At 43.9% G+C, this 22,500-nt stretch overlaps 2 protein-coding genes and 1 long non-coding RNA gene across 5 annotated transcripts in view; all 3 read left to right on the top strand.

The window, feature by feature from the left end:
• LSM5 (LSM5 homolog, U6 small nuclear RNA and mRNA degradation associated) overlaps nt 1-16,404 on the top strand; it is a 17,550-nt gene extending 1,146 nt beyond the window's left edge. The window contains exons 2-5 of the mRNA XM_085892737.1: nt 2,505-2,600; nt 7,587-7,614; nt 8,300-8,372; nt 16,200-16,404. Coding sequence (XP_085748863.1) covers nt 2,505-2,600; nt 7,587-7,614; nt 8,300-8,372; nt 16,200-16,232 — 230 coding nt within the window. The 3' untranslated portion in view covers nt 16,233-16,404. The remainder of the gene's footprint in view (nt 1-2,504; nt 2,601-7,586; nt 7,615-8,299; nt 8,373-16,199) is intronic.
• Nucleotides 2,608-6,743, top strand: LOC147022131 (uncharacterized). The gene is made up of 2 exons (XR_015061072.1): nt 2,608-3,800; nt 6,153-6,743. It is a non-coding gene; the product is annotated as an uncharacterized LOC147022131 (long non-coding RNA).
• A 3,557-nt stretch (nt 16,405-19,961) lies between the features above and the next one.
• LOC147022129 (semaphorin-5A-like) overlaps nt 19,962-22,500 on the top strand; it is a 140,599-nt gene continuing 138,060 nt past the window's right edge. Inside the window, exon 1 of one of the 3 annotated variants that reach the window (XM_085892733.1) lies at nt 19,962-20,145. The gene's annotated coding sequence lies outside the window, so the exon portion shown is untranslated. Of the gene's footprint in view, nt 20,146-20,349; nt 20,645-22,500 lie in introns of those variants that run through there. The other 2 variants (XM_085892734.1, XM_085892735.1) reach the window with 2 other exon arrangements.

Here is a 22,500-nt window from a genome sequence, read left to right as displayed (position 1 = left end):
AATCGTGTGCTTTCGAATATGGGACCCCGGGCCCTAGCAACGGCATAGCAGCGGCCCTTTAAAGTGGTCAAAAAAATCGAAAAAAAAATCGAAAAATCGAAGCTTAGAGTTCTGTGCGCAATCTATCTAGCTCCCTTCATGCCAATTTGCAGCCCGAACAAAAAATATTTGTAGGAGGAGATAGGTTTTGGGCGAGTACATGTCGAACGTTTCAGAAACGGTTAATTGCGAATATCTCTAAGAGAAAGAGTCTGATTTTGATGAAACTTGGGTGAAATGTGTACAATGTGGCGAGCATGTACACAAAAATGAATGGTTGCTATGCACACTTCCATTCAGGGGTTTCCTTATTTTTTGAAGTAGCAGGTTACCATCACCACAAGCGAAGCGAGCGCAGCTGTATGGCCGGGTCCAGGGCCCTAGGCAGGCCCTGGAAGCCGGAGGATCCTTGATGGCTGGAGATGCATTCTGGCATGATTTCTGACATGAAATAGTTCTCATATTATCATGCTGTTGCGGTGGAAAACTCCACTAAAACAGGTGGTTAGGCCTATACTGGATGTAGTTGCATTAACATACTGACTGACTGGTGGTTGACTGAAATTCAGCAGAGAACTCTATTGCAGGAGGCGTGTTTGAGCTGCTTGTGTTATTTTTTGTTTAGTGTTGTGCTAGACCTGGCGAGAGTACCAACAGTAAAAGGAAGCCCGCTTTTATCGAAATACAATTGTGTTTTCGTCTCGGATTTCAAAACATGGGGTGTAGAGATTTCATGGTGACAAAAAATAAATCGAAAAATCGGTGCTGAAGTAGGCGGCGAGCTTTGACGTTTTTTTCTCTGAGTAGACGGCTGCGGGTCGCCGGTAACCGGCTTCTAAGGCAACCCCTGCCATTGCTTAGCAACAGCTAAAATACTTTATCGTACATCGTACACTTATTATGGACTGTACAAAAAAATCAATACCTCCGAAACTCGACCTCCGCGGGGACCTGTTTTTTTTTTGTGCCCAAGGGGATTAAATAAAATCTTTAGCGAATAGATAAATGGAATTACCAGGGCTGCCATTTGTTAGAGTCTCTTTGGAAACATGCCTGAAATTTCATAAGGCGGATTTCTGGGCGCAAACTAAGAGGGCTGTGATGATCATATTTATTGTGCTAAATTGATTGATAGCATGTACATGAATATCGGCTAGTCACGTCGGCCAGCTTTCCATCGAGAGCGAGCAGCCATGTCGCCTACCGGCTTCTTTGTTTGTTTGTTTGTTTGTTCATTTGTGGCCAGGTTCTACAAGATGTTTTATAGTGAGCAAAATGTATAATATAAATAATAAACTTGAGCGAAGCGAAGTCAGGGTGCAGGGCCAGAAATGGCATTGCTCTTGCACCTTCATACCATGTGATGATCATAACCACTAAGTTTGGTGAATTTCTTCCCGACCGATAGGTTAGCGTGATGGGCGGACGGACGGACGGAGCTGATTACAAAATCGTGTCGATGACCATTTGAAATAAATAAATAAATAAGCCGGGAGGCGACGATGGTTCGTGGGCATTATTGAGGAAGCCCTACCGTAAAAACCTATGTCTTCCATCAAAATTGACCAAATCAAATCGGATTTTTTTTATATGTTGTACTTATGGACATTACGCACAGCTTCTAGGAAATGAAATTGCGAGAAAAAAAAATTGAGAAAAAATAAATAAAAAGTTCAAGTGGGCGTTGCTCCGCCCACAAGGGGCGTGGGACGCCCCTCATCCAAAAAGACACAACTAGAGCATGATATCTAGCTTGTGTCCAAGTTTCATCAAGATCACATCAAACGTCACGGAGCTATGCTCTGGAGAGAGTCACAGACAGACACAACGAAAATAATGGTCACTGCTGGCACCCACGAACAAATAACCAGAACACGAGAACACAAATCGCCTTTTCGACACGTTCAAAACCCCTTCGTGGGGCAACTTAGCATAACAATTGTGCATTTTGTGAGGAAAGCACCAAATTTGGCACACGAGTAGCCTTTCATATTATGAACAGATTTGGATATTGGGCCATCTCAAATTTTTGATGGCAGAGGAAAATGGCTGCCACAGCCATCAGCGGCTGAATTTGAGATGGCCCAATATCCAAATCTGTTCATAATATAATAGGCTACTAGTGTGCCAAATTTGGTGCTTTCCTCACAAAATGCACAATTGTTATGCTATATTTAGCTAAGTTGCCCCACTACCTCCGTTCAGCAGTATTTGGCCAAAATATTACGGCATTTTACATCATCACGACCAATCGAATTCGTCGCTCATAGACCCCGCCCATGTCCTCGATCATCAAGGTTGCGTGAGGTTGAGGTGTTCCATGAGCTCTCTCGGTTCGAGGTTGTGTTGATCATTTGGAAATTTGTTGTAGTTTTGCATTGCTGTCGTTTACTGTTATTTAAATGATAACAATCGATGATTGTGCATGTTGGTGTTTGTGTGTGTGTGTTTGTGTTTGTTCCTAGAGCTGGTGGACAAATGCATTGGCTCTCGAATTCATATTGTCATGAAAAATGACAAAGAGATTGTCGGCACACTCCTGGGGTTTGATGACTTTGTTAGTATCCTTTACATCCTCAGTCTCGTCCTGATTGAGTGTTTAGATAATCCAATTTTTTTGGTTCATTGGTGGAACGTGTGTGCGAACTTGCAATCGAGCAGGAAAGAGCAGACTTTGTCTCGGGCAACAGTTTATGTCGTCTCCCACTGGCTTTCTCAAACCGAAGTTTATTCCTCATCCCTGGCACACAGTTTACATTTTTATTCCCTTTGCAGCCATCTTCTAGTCATGTGTCATTGCAAGGAGTGCATCCAGCATTAAACCTGAAGCGCGTGCCATCATAATTAAAAGTCTGCTCAATCCGAGTTTGCATTTGACATGATCTGGTGTGACTTTCCCGCTGATGTACTTCCAGAGCAGTGATGTGTTGCCTTGCTTCCCTGGACAGTGTATTGGTAATGAGTGCTGTCAAGCTGGTCATGTAATATGTAACTAACAAGCCGGTGTTCACACTGTGATAAATCGGTGACCAGATGCATCGAAGTGGAATTTTGAGGTTGTGTATGAGTGCTGAGATGTTGTTTGCTGGCCTTAGCCATGGTCAAGTCTCACCCACATATAATTAATGCCCAGATTGTACACAATGATGTGCTGTTACTGACTGTCACCCTTCCTAACCACGTTGCACGACTATGTTCTTCCAATCTCTTTCTGTATATTTCTCATCAACATCGGTTTGTAATCCTGGCCACAGGTCCTTATAGGGGAGTATCTATGGAGAGTATCCGTGCACCCCCCCCCCTCCCCAGTACTGTACCAAACCAACTTTTTTATGGTCCTATTACACATATTATGGTCCTTCCTTTTATGGTCCTATTACACATTTGAGATGTTGATTAAAAAAAATTCCCAGCACTCTGCCGATATTCAAGATAGCGTCCAAAATGGGTAAAATCATATAATACGGTATATAGCATCTCAAAAATGTGCCAAATTGGGATTTGGTTCCTGATCATTAGTTACTAGTTTCTGATAATTGGCTGTATGCTGCTTTCTGCATTTTGGGTGGTATTGGGCCTCTGCTGCAAACAAATCAAATCCTCGGATTTGCCTTCAGAGCTACTCATGATTGTTCTCTTCTGCTATTTGCAGCAATTTCTGCCATCCATCACGTTCAAATGAAGAGGTGCCTTCCTTTGTGTCGATGCCTGCCTTTTTTTTACATGGATTCGGCCTTCAGTATTGCAGAAAATACAATCAGGTTCAAAAATGAACTTTTCTAATGCTTTCTTCCACTTTACCCTTCCTTCTTGGCTGGTAGATGGTGCAATTTTGGGTGCAACGGGTCAAAGGTCATGTCGTATTTATGAATCTTTGTGTCGACTGTAACTCGAGTTTGAAGCATGTGCTCTCTGTCTCTGTCTCAGTCTCTGTCTCTGTCTCATTTTGCATGTGACCTTTAATCGAGATCAAATGTAACAGGAGGTTGCCATCTAACGTCTGTGGGTCTGTGGAGGCCTGTCTGTTGACTCGTTCGCATCCATTTCTCATTTCTTTTGCATCCAACTTTATTTACAATTTATTTTCTCCAGGGTCTACTGCTCATTGAAGAGTTGTCACACACAAATCTTACACACATGCAGACAGGCACCAGACAACACTGGTTTAAATTTTTTTTATCATGAGACAAACTCAGCCATTGACCTTGGCGGAAGTGCCATGATTTTGTGTTGCAGTCTTGGTGCCGGCAATGTTGTTGAAATGGCGTAACTTTTCTTTCTGCAGTCAGTGGGGCAATTAGGATCAATTTCCTTAATTTCCTTTGAGTCCTTGCACTCCTCTTTCCCCACCACCTCCCCCCCCCCTCCCCCATATCTCTCTCAGATACCAGCTCACTGGGTTTATCTGTGCCCTATCCTTTAAATGCCGAGCATCAAGCAAAGAAGGAGCTCGTATCATTTTTAGTCTTTGATAAAACTGCGGTCGGAATCTTTGAAAGTCGGAATCGAACCTCCGATCTCCCAGACTCAGAGTGGTCGCTTTAATCATTATCCCACTGAATCTGGTATTCTTATACAGTCGTTGGGAAAATTTTGTTGCCTAACATTTGTTAAGAGTGCATCTCATGGAAGAGCAAGGTTAAATTTAAGTTAGGGGTGGCGGTGCAACAATTTGGCACAACCAGAAAGGAAATAAACTACCAGGAAGAGAAGGGGGGGGGACAGACACTGTGATTGGCAAGTCAGAGGGTTGGGTTAGGGAGGGTTAATGGGGGTAATATAGAATAGATCATTGGTCAGGAAGGGGGATGATGTAAGATTGCTGTACACTGGCTGTTTGAAGCCTTGCAGGGGAGATTTGGAAATTGATGAAAAATGGAGTTAAGGCATGAAGTCAACCTGGATATCCATGCGATGGATTAATGTCCATATGATGGATGGCACCCACATCGATGCATCGCCCTGCCTGCAAAGGACAAAATCTTCAGTTTATAGTCGAGTTGAAAATGGAATCAAGTGTGCTACCTCTGAAGCATCTTGTCGGACTCTTTTATATGTATGGTGGAATTCCTATAATGCCCTCTTTGGGATTGGTATGACGTGGGGGTCGTATAATCGTGCACTGCATGTTTGTTGGGGTATAAGAGTAATTATGCCATGAAAATCTCTTATTCATGTGTCTCTTGTGGCTTTTAATTGAACTTTTTTTTTTTGTTTTATTTTTTTTTTTCTTGGGCCATCTATTCGCTTTTTAAAATTTTTATTGCATAGGCCTTGTCTGCGTCAAGGGAACTATTTCAAAAAGCTCAAGTTCTGCATTGTTTGGACGGGATCTTTGCAAGCCAAGCCATTTCATGATCCCCCTTTTCCTTCTCTGCACATGCTTGCTCATAAAACTTCTGCCCTAACAAATACAGCTAATTGTTACAAGGTTGGTGCAATGTAAAGTAATGTTATGGTTTGTGGATGTGATTCATTCTTTGGTTATGTTGGGCAGCAGCCAAGGAGGAATCGAGCGTGGGGTCATTCTGCGGCGAGCCATGCTTTATTTGCCTGTTAAACTCAATAAGTTTCAGGGGCATGGTTTTTGTAATTTTGTGCTTTGGATTGTTACCTGGGAAACTTTTTCTTCTTCTCCTTCTTTTTTTATTATCATTATTATTATTAGTAGTAGTAGTGGTAGTATTAATTATTGGCTATAATTTCCGCACGGTCCTAGCCAATTGTAAATATTTTCAGTGTGACTTCGAAAGTAGTGAATCTTGTCAAAAGTTTGAAACCGCTTCTCAATAATGTTCAGCAATGAAAACGTTCATGTTTCTCGAAGGCTCACGTGCTTTGGGACGTCAGTAAATTCCCAGCAGTTGTTCTCGTGTTTGGCAGAACGTGAATTTGAAAGGAAGGGTTTGGGTTTAAAGCCCACCAACCTATTATGTCCGCAAAAGTAGCAGCCATTCCAACGCACCTCGATATGCACCGTGAATCGTCCTCCCCTCGATTTATTGTTCTGTTTTACATCTCACTTCCAAAAACCACTTTTTTTTATTTTTTTTTACCTCCGCCACCAAAGGTTGACGGAGGTTATGTTTCCACCCCTGTTTGTCTGTGAGCAGGATGTCTCAACAAGTTATGGATGGACTTGTACGGAACTTGGTTGGACACGTTGGGTGTGTGACGAGGATGAATTGGTTAGATTTTGGTGAAGATCTGAATCCGGATGCGAGAAATTTTTCAGCGATTCTTCTTCACACTTCTTTTGCTTTCACCTCATGACATGTCTTGGTCCAACTTTGGCCCAAATTGACCTTCAAAGATGTTTGTCTTGCTTGAAAGCTGCGAATCAGCCATATATTCATTCATTCGCATTTCATTGCAGTTGCCCTTTATTCTGTATCTGCCACCTCCCCTAACCCTTAACCCGAGGTGCAAAAACGATGTCGGAGTGGGCCCACAATTGGGAGATTCAAAATAGCCAGAAATTGATTCGTTTCCAAACATGATTGGCTGAACAATTCCACACCATCTTAATTCTGGAAACGGGTCTTCCTGTTGGTTCGGTTTTTCAGTCTTTAATCGAAAGGTCCTAGTCATACATAGTTTAGATTGCATGGTTTAATGTGGTATTTTCGTTTTTTTATTCATGATGCAAGGTAATCCATGTGTGCTTGGTAACTTGGTGACCAATAAAGTTTTCATTCACTTTTGAGCGTCTGTTTCATTCTGCAGTCATCCGAGAGAAGCCTGCAGACGACGAACAAGGTTCGGCGAGATGATTCGCCTGTTTATTGGCACTTCTTGCAGCAGCAGCAGCTCGCAACCTAGGAACAGCCATTTTTATCTCTTCCCATGCATGTGCACAATCCGCTCAACATGAGCTGCAGATGCCATACCTGAGTAATCGATACTGTCAATGTGATAACTGCATGTCTATCAGAACCACCTCCAGCCTGTGCATTGTTATTGCAAATTGCAATATGGCCTTTGTACATCACATTGAATGTGACATGTGCTTTGTTAAATCTCTTATTCTTCTTCGTGTACAGCCTGTGGCTGCTGGTTGCATCATTGGTTGAGGGTGTGGCTATGCCGCTGATTTAATGCCCCTATTACCAGTTCACTGGTGCTCATTTCGCCGACCTCGGAAGGATGACGCGCTGAGTCGACCGCCACCTGGTGTTAATTAAATGGCCGACAGAGGCTCAAACTGAGGACCTTAAGATGCTAAGCCAACACCAGGCTTAATTGCAGGATGAAAGTTTATCTATCATTGGGTGGCTTTTGGTCTTTATGCTTCCTGCCACTGTTGTGCAGTCAGAAGATGTGATGGTAATTATTAGGTTAGCGGTGTGGATGATGATGTGAGTCGGTGTCAGCGCGTTATCCAAACACCTTTGATTACTCGATAATGAATCGAGAGAAATCCAGAGTGGAGGTCGGCTGAGCTGTGAACATAATATGCTGCGGATAAGATGATGCAGTGGGTACTTGTTTCTCATTTATCGTCATCGGTTCTTTCACTCTGCTGTTCCATAACAATAATCTCTCAGATATGGTTTTGGAAGATGTCACAGAATTGTAAGTAAATTTTATGAACGTTGCATGCCTCACATAGTGTTGTTGCAAGCATTGTGATACTGATGTAAATGAACTTGTGTTGGGCATTAATTGCATTGTTGGTGGGTGGAGGGGGTGGTGCTGGCATGATTGGATAGAGGCACTCACCTCTTGAGCCGTCAAGCCTAGGTTTGAATCCCAGCCGAGCGATAATCCGTCATCCTGGTGTCTCGCAGGCAGGACGAGGCATCCAAATGTGTGCCGTCCCTCATACGGACGTTAAACTGCGCGTACTGTCTGCCAGCATTAGTTGATGGATGCTAAAGATGCTACGGTACGGTATGCCTCGCGAAGAGTGGGTGAGCTATCGCCGGCACCATGAACAAATTACAAATTCCTGCTCTCACCTCCAGGGGGTGGTGCATCAGCCCCACCCTCACCAATTATGCGACTCTCAGCCATGTGCTGTATATAGAAAAAGAAGGGGGGGGAAGGGGAGGTAAATCGAGAAAAAGAATGGAAAGGGAGAAGGAAAAAAAATACGATAGACGTCTGGAAATGTTGTATAGGATGGATGGGAGAGAAGGAGAATCTAGGAAGGATGGATGAGGTGACTGCTGTCTTGTACATAAGTAGAGGAACCCTCTCCTGGAAGTGCATTTTCCATGTGTGCTCTGCCTTGTTTGAACCGACGTTACCTTCCCAGTGAAACGACATCAGAAGGCCGAAGGATAACCAAGCTTGACCAGATTCTGCTGAACGGAAACAACATTACCATGGTGAGTCCTTCCCTTCACAGTTTGAAAGTGCAGAATTTGATCACATTGAATCATTGATTAGTCTTTTATCGCTTCACGGTGATTTTAACCCTCTGTCAACCATTGTTGTCATCGTTCACGAGTCAGTAAGTGACCACTATATTTGTTATGTGTGTCTGTCTGTCTGTCCCGAGCATAGCTCCGTGGGTTTTGATCCGATCCTGATAAAATTTGGGTGGGAGGTTTATATCATGATCTAGTTGTGTTTTCCTGAGAATGGGCGTGCTGCGCCCATTATGGGCAGAGCCACCCCCAAAAAACATGTGTTTTTAGTGGGTAGCCGGTTTCAAGTTACATCATCTCCGAGGGGGTTTGTCGAATCTGGCAGGGTTTCGGTATTTGGTTAGCCCAATAGCACCTGCATAGCCCCACAGAGCTCGATTTTTCATTTTCGTCCCAAGCTCAAGGTCAAGGTCAAGGTCACAAACTTACAAAATGTCAAAAAAAATCAATAAACTGGGCATCGAGCTCCTAGGTTTTTCAACTGTTTGGAATGAAAGTTGGTATCCAAGTAGTGTTCTTAGAGTACAACAACTTTCATCATTTACGTTTTTCCCGATTCCCACCAGTTTGCCCGTGGCGTCCCCTCGAAGGTCAAAAAATTAAAAACGCGAACCGTGTACATTGCTTGTGAACCATCGCCGTCTCCAGACTTGTTTAGCAGCATTTTAAAACATACATTAGAAAGAGGTACTTATTCTACATTGTACACTGCATGTAATTTTAATAATTTTTTTAATCCATTACTTGTTGTTTTTTTTATATTTTGCTCGCTTTTCATCCATTGTTTGGGAAGTTCCACTGAATGGTACTTTTAACTTACCAGTGTATAATGTTCGCAAATTAGCTCATTCATGGTAGATATGGTGACTTGCTCGAGCTACATTTCCACCATTGCGATGGTGAAGTGATAGACTCGGCTTCATTGCAGGAGATTACAATGACCTGGTTTCCATGGCATCAAGCTGAGAAAGATGTAAGGCAGGGGAGCCAGCCCAGAGGGGAGAGCAGTGCTCAATCAAGCTGTGGATGAAGGCCTTGTTGGTGGATAAGAGTTCAGGTGTGCCAAGGAAAGACTTTGTACGACGGAGGTTGCTCAGTTGGCAGCTGGCTTCATAGGCCAATTTTGAATGTGTTGTTCTAAAGATCATGGCTGATAGTGAGAACCAGGAGTTTGAATGACGCAACTTACTCAAGAGGATTGCTCATAAAGCAGATAGGAGGCTTTGCCAGACGGTCCTTCTGGAGAGTGATAGCGTGAGATTTGTCAGGATTGAAAAACATATTCAAAGTGTTTGACCAGCTTGTGATTTTTGTGAAGGTTTGAAGAGAGGGAAGCGGCTGCAGCCTGACTGAAGGATGTGGGATGTCACGGCAGAGGGTGGAGTCATCGCCAAATATATACTAGCAGGGTGTGCTTGCACATTGTAAGCAATAACGAACCGTGCTTCCCCATTGTCTCGGGTTGCTCAGCTGCATTTGATTTTTTTTTCTTTTTTTTTCATAACCTCCGCCACCGAAGGTGAAGGAGGTTCTGTTTTCACCCGTTTGTCTGTTTGTGTACAGGATATCTCAAAGTTGTGGACGGATCTGGATGAAATTTTGTGGACAGGTTGGGGTGTGTGACAAGGACTAACTGATTAGATTTGGTGAAGATCCAGATCCGGATCCGACTACTGGAATTTTTTGTGATTCTTTACCATTGAGAGATTGTGCCAAAAATGATATATAGCCTGAAATTTCAAAAATGTATTGATTGGGCCCGATCTGTTCTCGTGGATCAGGCATTACGTGGCGGAGGAATGTGCTCTACCGAGTGCCCTTCCAGTTTGTTTGTTTGTTTGTGTACAGGATATCTCAAAAAGTTGTGGACGGATTTGGACGAAAGTTGGTGGACAAGTTGGGTGTTTGACAAGGATGAATTGATTCGATTTTGGTGAAGATCTGAATCCGAATCTGGATACGATAATTATTTATTTTTTTAAAGTGATTCTTCACCTTTGAGAGATCGGGCCAAAAATGATATATAGCATGAGATTTCAAAAATGTGTTGGGCATGATATGTTCTCATTGATCAGGTAGTGCGTGGCGGAGTTGTGCGCTCTATCGAGTATCCTTCTAGTATATTTATGTTTTCATTTGCGGATGCTTTCCGATGGATCTGTGATTATTTATTTTTCCTGGTGCATCTGTTCTGATTTCCATCGGCATGCAAAATTACTGTGCTTCCCCATTGTCTCGGGTCACTCGTCTGCATTTATTTTTTCATTTATTTATTTTCTATATTGGTTCACGAAAAAATATTTTCACGAAAAATATAAGTGACCACTATATTCGTTAGTGTTGTGTGTTTGTCTGTCTGTCTGTCTCTGTCTGTCTGTCTGTCCCAAGCATAGCTCCGTGGGTTTTGATCCGATCCTGATGAAATTTTGGTGGGAGGTTTATATCATGATCTGGTTGTGTTTTCCTGAAAATGGGCGTGGTCCGCACATTATGGGCGGAGACACGCCCAAAAAACACGTGTTTTTAGGGGGCAGCCAATTTTAATTTGCATCTTCTCCGAGGGGTTTTGTTGAATCTGACAGGGGTTTCAGTATTTGGTTAGCCCAATGGCACCTGCATAGCCCCACAGAGCTCGATTTCTTTTTTCATTTTCGTCCCAAGGTCACGAACTTAGAAAATTGCGAATTGTGTTTTTAGGGGGTAGCCGATTTCAATTTGCATCTTCTCCTAGGGGGTTTGTCGAATCTGGCAGGGGTTTCGGTATTTGGTTAGCCCAATGGCACCTGCATAGCCCCACGGAGCTCAATTTTTCATTTTAGTCACAAGGTCATCACAAGGTCACGAACTTAGAAAATTTCGAATTTTGACATAAAAATCAGATGACCACCCAAACTTTGAGAGCTCGGATGACAATATTTTTTATGCATAATCTTGAGGTCATTCCCCGCCTAAAGGTGCTTTCACACCTTGACGTTTTAGCCAGGAATGGCAACGTATTAAAATGTATGTAAAATGTTGGCGTACGCTGAAGTTTCGAGGTTTTTTTTTAAAGTTTTGATCGGAGTCATAACGTGTTGGTCATATGCATAACATATTAGTAACGGGCACAGAACGTTTCGTTGTCTTGTAGATAACTTGTACCAACGAATGCTTTGCCTGTTGTCGGCGTTCACAACCTATGCCCAACGACAGTTTAACTTAGGCATAGCGCGCTGCACGTATCGCCGACGAACTCGTGGCGTTCTCTGTTAAAAACCTGCCGCACGCCAATTTAAATCATAACCGCCTGAAAATTGGAAGTGTCAACATCGCAGTCACACCTTGACGATTCAGCCAGCGTATGCCTACCTATGAAAAATGTGTCTAAAACGCTGGGACACGTCAAATATGTTATGGGTAAGTTGTGTATACGTTAGGAGCACGCTGAAAAACAATGAAGTACGCTGTCATATTCCATGGTACGTCTAGTACGTCGTGAAATTTCAAGCATGCTGAAAAATTTACGACGTACTCGACGTATGGCTCACGAGTTCCGCATACGCTGACATAAGTTCTCGGCACGCTCCGCGATCGTTGTCACACGTCGGACACACGTTACTTGTAAGTTACTCATAAGTCGAAACATGTCGAGGTAATGTTTAGCATACCCGAAACTTAATTTTTAACCTATGAGTAACGTGTTTTGAACCTATGTGTAACGTATCTCAAACGCACATTGACGTATGTAGACAAATTTGATTGACGTCTTCCGGACGACCACAGAACTTACTGAACGTGTTTCTAACTTACATCTACCGTATAATGGCGATTTGGCCGCGTTTAGGGGAATTGGTATATACAAATGGGATTCACAGGAGGAACCCGTCAGTGTTCCAGACTCCATGTTGAGTCGATGTCAAGGTCAGTAGTATCAGTAGTAGTAGTAGTATTCGGTGAGCGTGTCAGTAGTAGTAGTAGTAGTAAGTCAATGTCAGTAGTAGTAGGTGAGCGTGATGGGGAGGGTGTGGGTGATGATGGATCCTCGTTGCGTCCACGAATAGGAGACTACTTTGCACCATTGTTCAATTTTCTTTTCGGCTAATTTTTTTTTCTCATTCCCACGATGAACTATTTTTTTGTTTCAGTTTTTAAAGTATTCAAAACGACTTGGACAAATGCCTAATGTACTAGTAATGAACACAGAACGCTTCGATAACTTATAGATAAGTTATACCAACGATTGATTAGCGTGTTTTAGGTGTCCACAACTTATGCCCAACGATAGTCTAACGTATGCATAGCGTGGCAGCGTATCGTCGATGATTACGTGAGGTTTTCTATTCATAGGCTGAAACTTCACTTTTAATAAATGCCTGTCACTCGCCTATTGTTTTTGGACGCTGGTGCTCGGCAATTGAAATCGTTTCCATTGAACGAGTTAAATCGCTTCCACAGCACTGCAGTCACGGCACCAACAGCAGCAGGCTCAGTGCCAGCCTCATGCCAGGCTCAAGCGGATCCCTGGAGAAGGTGTGCTGCTTGGTCATCCTTGGACCCACTCTGGCTAGCAGCTCGTCGAACATCGCTGGGGGCATTCGCAGGAAGTTTATGAAAGATGCATAGTCCTCGTTCTAGAGTTCCACCATGAGCTGGTCATACATGCCGTAATGGCGACGCCTCCCGATCCATGGTCTGACCCAGTTCCTTCTCCTCCGTTCACGTCTTTTTCTCCCGGCTCTATTGGCACGCAACTGGTGATGTCAACTCAATGAGGTCATGTTGATGTTCGAGGACAGGTAGGTATTGTCATCTCAGCCTTGCCGTATCCTCCATCTCTCAGAATGACATGGACATGTACTCACCATGAAGTCTAAAAAAGACGGGTTCCTCCTGCGAAGCCCCTTTTTATATACCAATTCGCCTAATCGCTGCCAATACGCCATTATACGGTATCTGTAAGTTAGAAACGCGTTCAGTAAGTTCTGTGGTCATCCTGAAGACGTCAAATATGTCTACATACATATTTGTGCGTAGGACATGCTTTACAAATAAATCCCAAGCACGTTACTCATAGGTTATAAATAAGTCACTGGTACCCTAAACATTACTTTGACGTGTTTCGACGTATGAGGAACTTTCAAGTAACGTGTTGCGAAGTGTGAACAACGTTCGTGTAGCGTGCTTACAAAACGTTACTCATAGGTTAGAAATAAGTTTCGGGTACGCTATACATTACCTCGAGGTGTTTCGACTTATGAGTAACTTACAAGTTACGTGTGTCAACGATCGCATAACGTGCCTAAACTTATGGCCAGCGTCGTGGAACGTGTGAGTCATACGCCGGCATACGTCGTAAAATTTCAAGCCTGCAAAAATTTGAGGACAACCCAAAAGTACAACGTTAAAAGCCAGCGTACTACAACGTATGGCAGTGTTTTTCAGCGTGCTCTTAACGTATACAAAACGTACCCATAACGTATTCGACGTGTGCCAGCGTTTTAAACAAATTTTTCATAAATCGGCATACGCTGGCTAAATCGTCAAGGTGTGACAGCGGCTTAAAGTCTTGAAACCATTTTTCTCTATCTCGAACACCTTGCCCGTGGTGCCCCCTTCAATTTTGTTTTTACACTGATTTCATCAAAGTATGGATAATCCGAGGAGTGTGAAATGCCACATAGCCTATATGACGTTATATTGTTCCTGGAATGTTCCAGAGGAAGTTTTGCACCAAAGGTCATAATCCTTGACCTTTGACCTTTAAAGTTCACAAAGGTCAAATTTTCAAAGTTGTGGGAATCGAACCGGGTTTTCGACCTTCTTCGACGAACTAACTCCAATAAGCTATAGCACGTATCCTGTTTCCTTATTTTAATGTCCACAACATTGTTCTGGGACCTTTAAAGGTTATGCAAAGGTCAAATTTTTAGTTGTTGAACGAAACCGGGTTTTTGACATTTTGCAGCTAATAACCTGTCACTCGTACCACATCATGTTAATCATTTTTATAACTTGGTCAAACATTATCACATTGTCTCATCCTTGACTTCTGAAACAATCTACATCGTCAAATACCGCTCGTGAACCATCGTCGTCTTAAGACTTGTTTTCATTTACGGACGTTTTCCAACGGTTCTGTAGTTATTTCCGGTGTATCGGCTTCGATGTCCGTCGGCACACAAAATTACCGTCCTTCCCCATTGTCTCGGGTCACTCACCTGCATTTTTTCATTTATTTATTTTCATTTATTTCTATTTTCATCTCCGGATGCTTTCCGACGGTCAGTGGTTTTTTTTTGTCTTATTTGCTTGTTTGTTCTCCCCCCCCCCCTCCCCGGTGTATCGGCTTTGAAGTATGCAAAATTTCAGCTTTCTATTTCACCCAGAAGGTACCGATCTTTAATTTTGGTGAGTCAGTGAATCATTGGATAGAATGAGCTTTATATATTAGATATGGGGTACCAGAGTTGTATCATTAGTGAAGATCAGGAAAAGGACTCGGCCTTATTACGTTGTCTTGGGGCATACCAGCCTTGACGGCGAGAGGAGATAAAAGGATTCCATTGAGATCCACACATTGGCTGCGAGAGTAGAGGAAGCCAGCCATGTGTGGAGTTGGCCTTGGATTCCATAAGCAGACAGATTGGAGAGCAAGGCAGGATGCCAGACTGCATCAAAAGCAGATGATATGTCCAGAGAGATGGCCCTGATCTCATTTCTGACATTGAGGGCTTCCATCCATTTTTGGGAGAATAGAAGCAGCATGTCCAAGGTGGAGTGACCTAGTCTGAATCTAAATTGATGATCTGAGATGAGGTTGCTTGAGAAAAGGAAGGATTCCATAACCTTGCTGATGATTGGAAGTAAGCTGATAGGTCTGTCGTTGAAGGGATATGTTTTTGCTCCTTTTTATGTAGTTGTGATGTTGGCGGATTTCCAAACAGATGGAAGATGACCTCGCGCAAAAATTAGTCGTGATGACATAAAATGCCTTAATATTTTGTCCAAGTACTGCAAAATGGAAAGGTTTTGAAAGTGCCAATAAATCGATTTGTGTTCTGCAGTGTTCAAGTACGTAATTAAATGGAAATATAATGAAGATTTTAAAGTTCTGGAAGTTTACCACCATTGATGCAGTGTCTTTTGCACCACCATATCTAACACGTTTTATTCGTGCCTGTTGTTTGTGTCCTTTTATGCCGCCCTTAAAAACAGTAAGTCCCCTGTTTGGAATGATTTTAAATGTTGTTTGACTGCAAGACAGGCAGACAGAAAAAAACATTCTCACTCCTCTCTGTGGACGTGTGATTGTGACAGATTCAGAGATAAAGTACTGCAAACTGCGGGTTTATGTTCCAATTGGTGTTCAAAATGTAAATTTGAATTGAAATCAAGTCGTTCCTCGATCATAAACTGACATTTGTAGACAGACGGCCAAAGTGAACCAATTCAATTGCTTGCCCCGCTTTTCGCTTCGTGTGTGCGAGATGAAAATAAATACCCTCCTGAAAATTCAAGACCAACAAATGTTTGATTTTTTATTTATTTATTTTTTTTTTTTTGATGTCTGTGCTACCAAGCAATATCTTGGAAACATTTGGGAAAACTGCACATCACCACCAGAGGGAGGTCATGAGCCACGCGGCCAAACGCTAACAGTTTTCAAACCTGCTCGAAGTGCTCTCGCTCGCTCAGTACCGAGATTTATACTCCACACAGGCATTGGAATATTGTTGTTGGAACGTGGTGAGATATTTAAATTGGTATCCATATTTTCATTGTAATCTTCTTCTGTTTCCTGCCCAGCTCATTCCTGGAGGGGAAGGCCCAGATGTCTGACTCCCTTTTGCTTGAGAAGACTGATTGTTTCTCCGCGTGGCCTTGATTATGAAATGTTCGTTTTACTTTTGTTATGAAAGAAAAAACATCCTGTCCGAGGGTCATGTGGAAACATTTGTAAGTATTTCTTTTCATTGAAAAGTTTGCACAATAAAATATTGTTCCTGGTAAAGTGTTTCCACGTGCCGCAGGTGTTGCGTGTTAGCACCAGGTCTTGTTCGTCTCCGTTGTGTGTGTTTGTGTGTGTGTGTGTGTGTGTGTGTGTGTGTGTGTGTGTGTGTGTGTGTGTGTACCGCACGGCACCGAGCCGGACGATCTGGTGCAGTTGATTATTTACCTCCGCTGAGCAGTTCTGCTGCTGCGATCCATCCTCTTTTTTTTACTTTCTTCTCTTTTGTATAAACCTCTGTGTCGTCGCATTCGTCCCGAGCAATGCAACTCGGCCGCAATGGAAATCGATCCGTAGAAATGTAATCGGAACTCTCAATGGCGGGTTAATGGTGCATTGTGTTCAACAAGTGCCTTTTTGAACCTCTCGCCACGCGAATGCGGAGTTAACGTTCCGAGGGAAAGATGCCAAACTTGCCTCGATGTTTCCTGAGCCAAAAGAAACACTCCCTGTGGCTGTGCTGGCATTGTGTGCACCGCAGGTCGTCTGCAAGTGGCACTCTTCTTTTGTGTGCAGCGCAATGCTGCATTACTATAGTTTACTGGAAGCGCAGCTGTTCTGCTGATGCAGTGCCCTCTTTGGGTTAGGGCAGGAATTTCTAATTTGTTCATGGTGCCGGTGATAGCTCGCCTACTCTTTGTGAAGGACACTGTGGGGATCTTTAACGTCCACCAACTCATGTCAGCAGACAGGACGTCCATTTTAATGGCAACCTGAGGCACGGTGCACACATGGATGAATTGCCATGCCTGCACACCACACCAGTTCGTAGCAGGTTCGGCATTTGAACCCAGTCGAGAGAGCTCAGAAGGGAGTGCCTCCACCTCCAGGACAAGTGGAATCAACAAGTCCATTTCGTTTAGTATATATTTTAGATAAGGGAGTGTGCATATCTCGATCTCGGATGGCTTACTCGCTCGTTCTTCAGACTGAGGGGTGTGCAGAAGCAGCTACATGAAGTCTTAAGTCGTTGTTGGGGGGGGGGGGAGGGGGCATGAGGCCCGCACAGCCAGGATGCCACACAGCCACGTTGGAGTACAATGCCTTTCAAAACTTCATACATTATCTGGATTACCAGAGTACCTACCCTACGGGTGATCTTTCTCCAAGCATGTAACATGTTCTTCTGACACATACCTTTATTTTTGGTCGTGTATGGGCAACTGGCCAGCTGCCTCAATTGCTCTTGAAAAAAATAAAAATCACCGCAGTTACGTGCATGAAGCAAAAACATACCTGCTTCCACGTGCCGCAGGTGTAATAAGGCCAAACACCTGACTGCACTGGAAAACATGGGGACAGGAATACTGCACTGTAAACGGTGGATACTTGTAATACCCTCTCCCACCTGGAGCGGCGCTGCACGATACACATTACCATGGAGAATTTTGCGTCCATCCCCCTCCCCTGAAGACCACTGGCAAGGTTTAAAAAATTAAAAACTCCCCTATGCACTAATTGGGATCCGGCTGATCCTATGTAGCAAATTTGGATGTGATGGGCTCACAACTGTAGGAGGAGGAGCGTGACAAACAAACACCGGTCCATGAATTCTAGTCAGGATTTAAACGGACTGACTGTGCAACAAAAATTACATTTTGGAACCGTTCAATCAAGTTACCACCAAATATCCTCAAGGAAAGGTTGGAGGAACAGCTCTTCTCCCATCCTATTACAAGGGACAATTCGAACCCTTCTCCAAAAACTTTGAGTGCGTGTTGATGGCTGAACTTCAATGTTTTACAACTGCAAAACCAAATGAGTGAGTGCATGAACTGTCTACATAAGCTTCAGCAAACGAATATAATCAAAGCACTCGGAGGTAGCGTCAACAACTGGTGGAAAACGATCGTTTTGTTTCATCTCGCATCTCGTACACCATGTAAACTGTCTGATCGAAAAAGAGAACAAAATTGGCTTGTTACAAAACAATTTATCCCTGGGCAATCGTGCAAAGTGCCGACATGGAACGTCTGAACACGATGCCATCTGTAAGGGCCACAGTTATTCCTGCATTCTTGTGTGGTTGGCCAGCGGTAGCTTGGCTCAGGTCTTTCACGAACCAGCTGGCCAGGCCTGAAGTTCGACTGTTAAAGGTGAGTGCAGGAATTTGAAATTTTTCAAGATGCCGGTGATCGCTCTCCGACTCTTTGCAAAAGGACACCGTGGAATCTTTCACGTCCATAAAATGCTGGCAGACAGGACACCCGGTTTAACGTCCATCTGAGGGACGGCACAAGCATTGATGAAACACTAGGATGACAGTTTATAGCTGGGTTGGGATTCAAACCCAGGTTAGATAGCTTAGAGGGGGAGTGTGTGTACCTCGAGGCCAACCTGCCAGTCCCCTTATTACGATACTATGGGATAGCTAAAGAGATGACAGATTTACACCCGATACTGGCGAATGAGACGTGGGAGGCAGCTTGCCGTTTAACAAAACCCAGACTCAGTGTCCCTGCCTATTGGCATCACAGCGCCACTGGGCTGACGTGGAGGTACGCACACTCCCCTCGAAGGTGTCCAACCTGGGTCCGAATCCTGACCCAACTACAAACTGCCATCCCCGTGCTTCACAGGCATCAACGTGTGTGTCGTCCTTCGGATGAACATGAAGCTAGGTGTCCCTTCTGCCGACATTAATTAGTGGGATATATATTTATTTATTTTTTAGATCCTCGTGGAGGATCTCAAAGTCTTATTCACGTTGTTGTTCTTGTGGACTTTTTTGTTTCACAGCCTCCAGTGTTTATCGAAACTTCCTGAAACTTGGCATACATATGTAGATATACCCTGCGCAGACAGCAACCATCTCCGATTTTGGAAATTCTTCCGAGAAAAAAAGTTGACGTCATAATATCGCCGCTAATGGAAATCGCCTATACCATTATCTCCGAAACTTGGCAAGCTGTTTGAATTTTGTTTGCGGGAATCAAGCCGGGCATTAGCACAGATAATTATTTATCGCAAACCTGATACATCACAATGACGTCATATTCGTTTTATGACGTCATCATTAAGAGGATGAGGATCTTAGCTCATTTGAGCTTGTTTTTTTTAACCATGGTGTCCTTGAAGAAGAGACGAGTTATCGCCGGCATGCTGGCTATATTACGAATTTCTGCTCTAACCTACAACGGGAACTGTATCGGCGACACAGTCGGCCCCCAGCAAAATGACCGTGCACACCTGTAGCCCTCTTCTGAATGCTAAAGGTGTCCCACAGACATTTGTTGTGGACACTGGAGCACCACACAGACCTGACCTGTTTGAGTGTGACCGGACGAGAGCACGGGAGGTAAAGCAGGTCGATTTGATTCAATAACTTCTCTCGAGGATGGAATGCGCACGAAAGTCGCAAACCTCCTCTTTGGGAAACTTTCGGGGCCGATCGAAATGTCAGCCCCGGACAATGGCCTCATTGACCACCAACTTGGGCACAGACGAACTTGAATCATTAAAGGCTGTTTGTGCGTCCAATGGCCATCGCCTCGAGGACTCCATCCCACCTCCAGCCCCAAGTGACGCCCACAAATAGCCGGACCCCCGGCTCGCGTCCGCGTCCCGCCCCCGACTCGGGGAGCCCCTTGTCGAGCGCACGGGGTCCACCCCCAGCCCGGAGAACCCTGCGCAGCGGATGCTCCCTTCTGCTCGGCAGTCCCGAGTGTTGACGCCGTTTTCTCCTGGCCGTGGATGGATGCCTTCCGGAGCGGCGTTTTGGGGACGCCCGACATGCACACGCAGGTAGGTTTCCCACGCGACGCGGACCGAACCCGTGCAGTTCGGTTCCAGGTAACTTGGGAGCTTGCAGGTGGTGCGCAGTGTGCACATCCTGCAGGGGGCGCCTCCATGAACACGGCTCTCGGTATTTGGAGCTTCTTCGATCAGAGTTGCAACTGGTGGAGCGATTTGCGAAACGAACTTGTTGATGGAGGGAAAACCCGGAGCACGAAGTGGAGGAGGGCACCTGTGGCTGCTGTGTATCCCCGTGCCTGCGCTTGTATGATCTTGTCCATTCCACTCTGAATCAGGGAGGGGTGTACTCGTACTTGTCCATACCATGCACGGAATGTCGAGTGCGTTAAAATGAAAACAACGTGTTTGAAAGGTCCATCCATGCTGGAGTATTCATTCCCATTTCAGTGGAGTCGATCTTGGTCTCCAAAAACCGGCGATTCGGTCAAGTTATCTTATTACGTCATGTCGCTTCACCTTGATGACGTTTGATGACCGTTAAATGCAGGTGTGGATGAAATATTTAATGTACTCAGACTGATGTAAATGTGCAAACATATCGTGTGTGTGTGTGTGTGTGTGTGTGTGTGTGTGTGTGTGTGTGTGTGTGTGTGTGTGTGTGTGTGTGTGTGTGTGTGTGTGTGTGTGTGTGTGTGTGTGTGTGTGTGCTCCCCACATGCTCTTCCAGCCTAAGAAGGTACAGGTATAATCCCAGTCATCAGAGTTTAATTCATTAGGTGAGAGCTCATTGGTTATTCCTTCCATTCACAGGTGAGAGATGTGAGTGTGTCTTTCTTTTTCATGTATCTGTATGTATGTATGTATATATATATATATATATATATATATATATATATATATATATATATATATATATATATATATATATATATATATATATATATATATATATATATCATTATTCCACTTACTCAGTCACACAGCACTGTGGAGTCGTCGTCCCGATCGTCCCCCTCCTGAACAGCCCTTTATCTTATACTAACCCATCCTTCCCTGCCCCACAGATCCTGCTTTTCAACTTCTCTCACTTTTCTTTTGTAAATCACCTCCACCCACCACTTGACCCTTTATCGGTGTGTACGTAATATGTGGATGATGCAAATTTGTCTCAAGCCTGGTGTTGGCTAAACGGTTACGGTGACTTGCTTTTGAGTTCCTGTCGAACCATTAAAATAACACCAGGTTGGTTGACCCAGCCTGTCACCCTTCCAAGGTCAGCAAAATGAGTACCAACTTACTGGGAACAATGAGCCATTTGAGTATCCTGCACATCAGAGTGGCAACCCTTCCATGATTGTGCCCTTTAGCCAAAGAAAAACTGCCTCAGCAGCTCTGTGTGTCTAAATACAGTGTTGTTGTTGTTGTTGTTGTTGTTGTTGTTGTTGTTGTTGTTGTTGTTGTTGTTTCATATGCAGCCTGTGGCTGTTGGTTGCATCATTGATGAGAGTACGGCTGTGCCACTGATGCAATGCCCTTACTTCCAGTAAGCAGGTACTCATTTTGCCAACCTCAGAAGGATGACATGCTGAGTCAACCCACCTGGTGTTATTTCAACGGTTTTATGGGCTCAAACTCAAGACCCAATGATCTATAACCAGCTACCTTAACCATTAAGCCAACACCAAGCTTGTCTGAATAGGGTTCTGTTGTTCTGGTTCTCATGATTATTTTTTTCCTTTTCCTCTTCCTCCTCTTCGTCCATTTTGGTTCAATTGAAATGTTTCTGTTGCCTTAAGAGTTATGAAAGCTCTTGGAGCGTGGGTAGATAAGTATGCAATTTGTGTGTGCCACTGTGTACATCTCGTAACGTTCATGTGTTCGCTTTCACGACTCGTGGGTCATGATTGCCCAAAATTAATGGCCAAGAACTGAACACAACCATTATTCATGTGTAAATGACCATCCTGTATTGCATTGCACAGTCCCTTCTGAGAATGGAGTTATTACACAATCTCTGAAAAATAGAATATGAAAATGTTTCAAAGATTTTCAAAAGCCAATTGGAGTAATTTGCATCTTTACTTAATTTGAGCAAGGTCACTTTAGGCCTGGTGGTAATCTGGCAACCAGGAAGGTGTTTCCATGATGACCATTCATTGCAATATCTATTTGACACCATCCGGCTGACCAACATCATTAGTTTCTTCGTGGGCATCTCGAAGTCCTGGAATAGTCTCAGCCATCTTGTTCTCACGTATGCAGCACCTGGCAAGTGGTTTCATCATTTCTCGAGGCACCGCTTTGCTCCCAATGCAGCGGCCACCCTAGACCGCAGCAGGATCTTCGAACCTGCCTAGGGTATCCACACACAATCGCCTAATCTTTGCAAAGAGGTTTGTGTGA

Source organism: Eptatretus burgeri, chromosome 8, assembly GCF_056783735.1.
Source record: "Eptatretus burgeri isolate ZD-2024b chromosome 8, Ebu_testis_v1, whole genome shotgun sequence".
NCBI lineage: Eukaryota > Metazoa > Chordata > Myxini > Myxiniformes > Myxinidae > Eptatretus > Eptatretus burgeri.
This window is presented reverse-complemented; position numbering and strand designations above follow the sequence as displayed.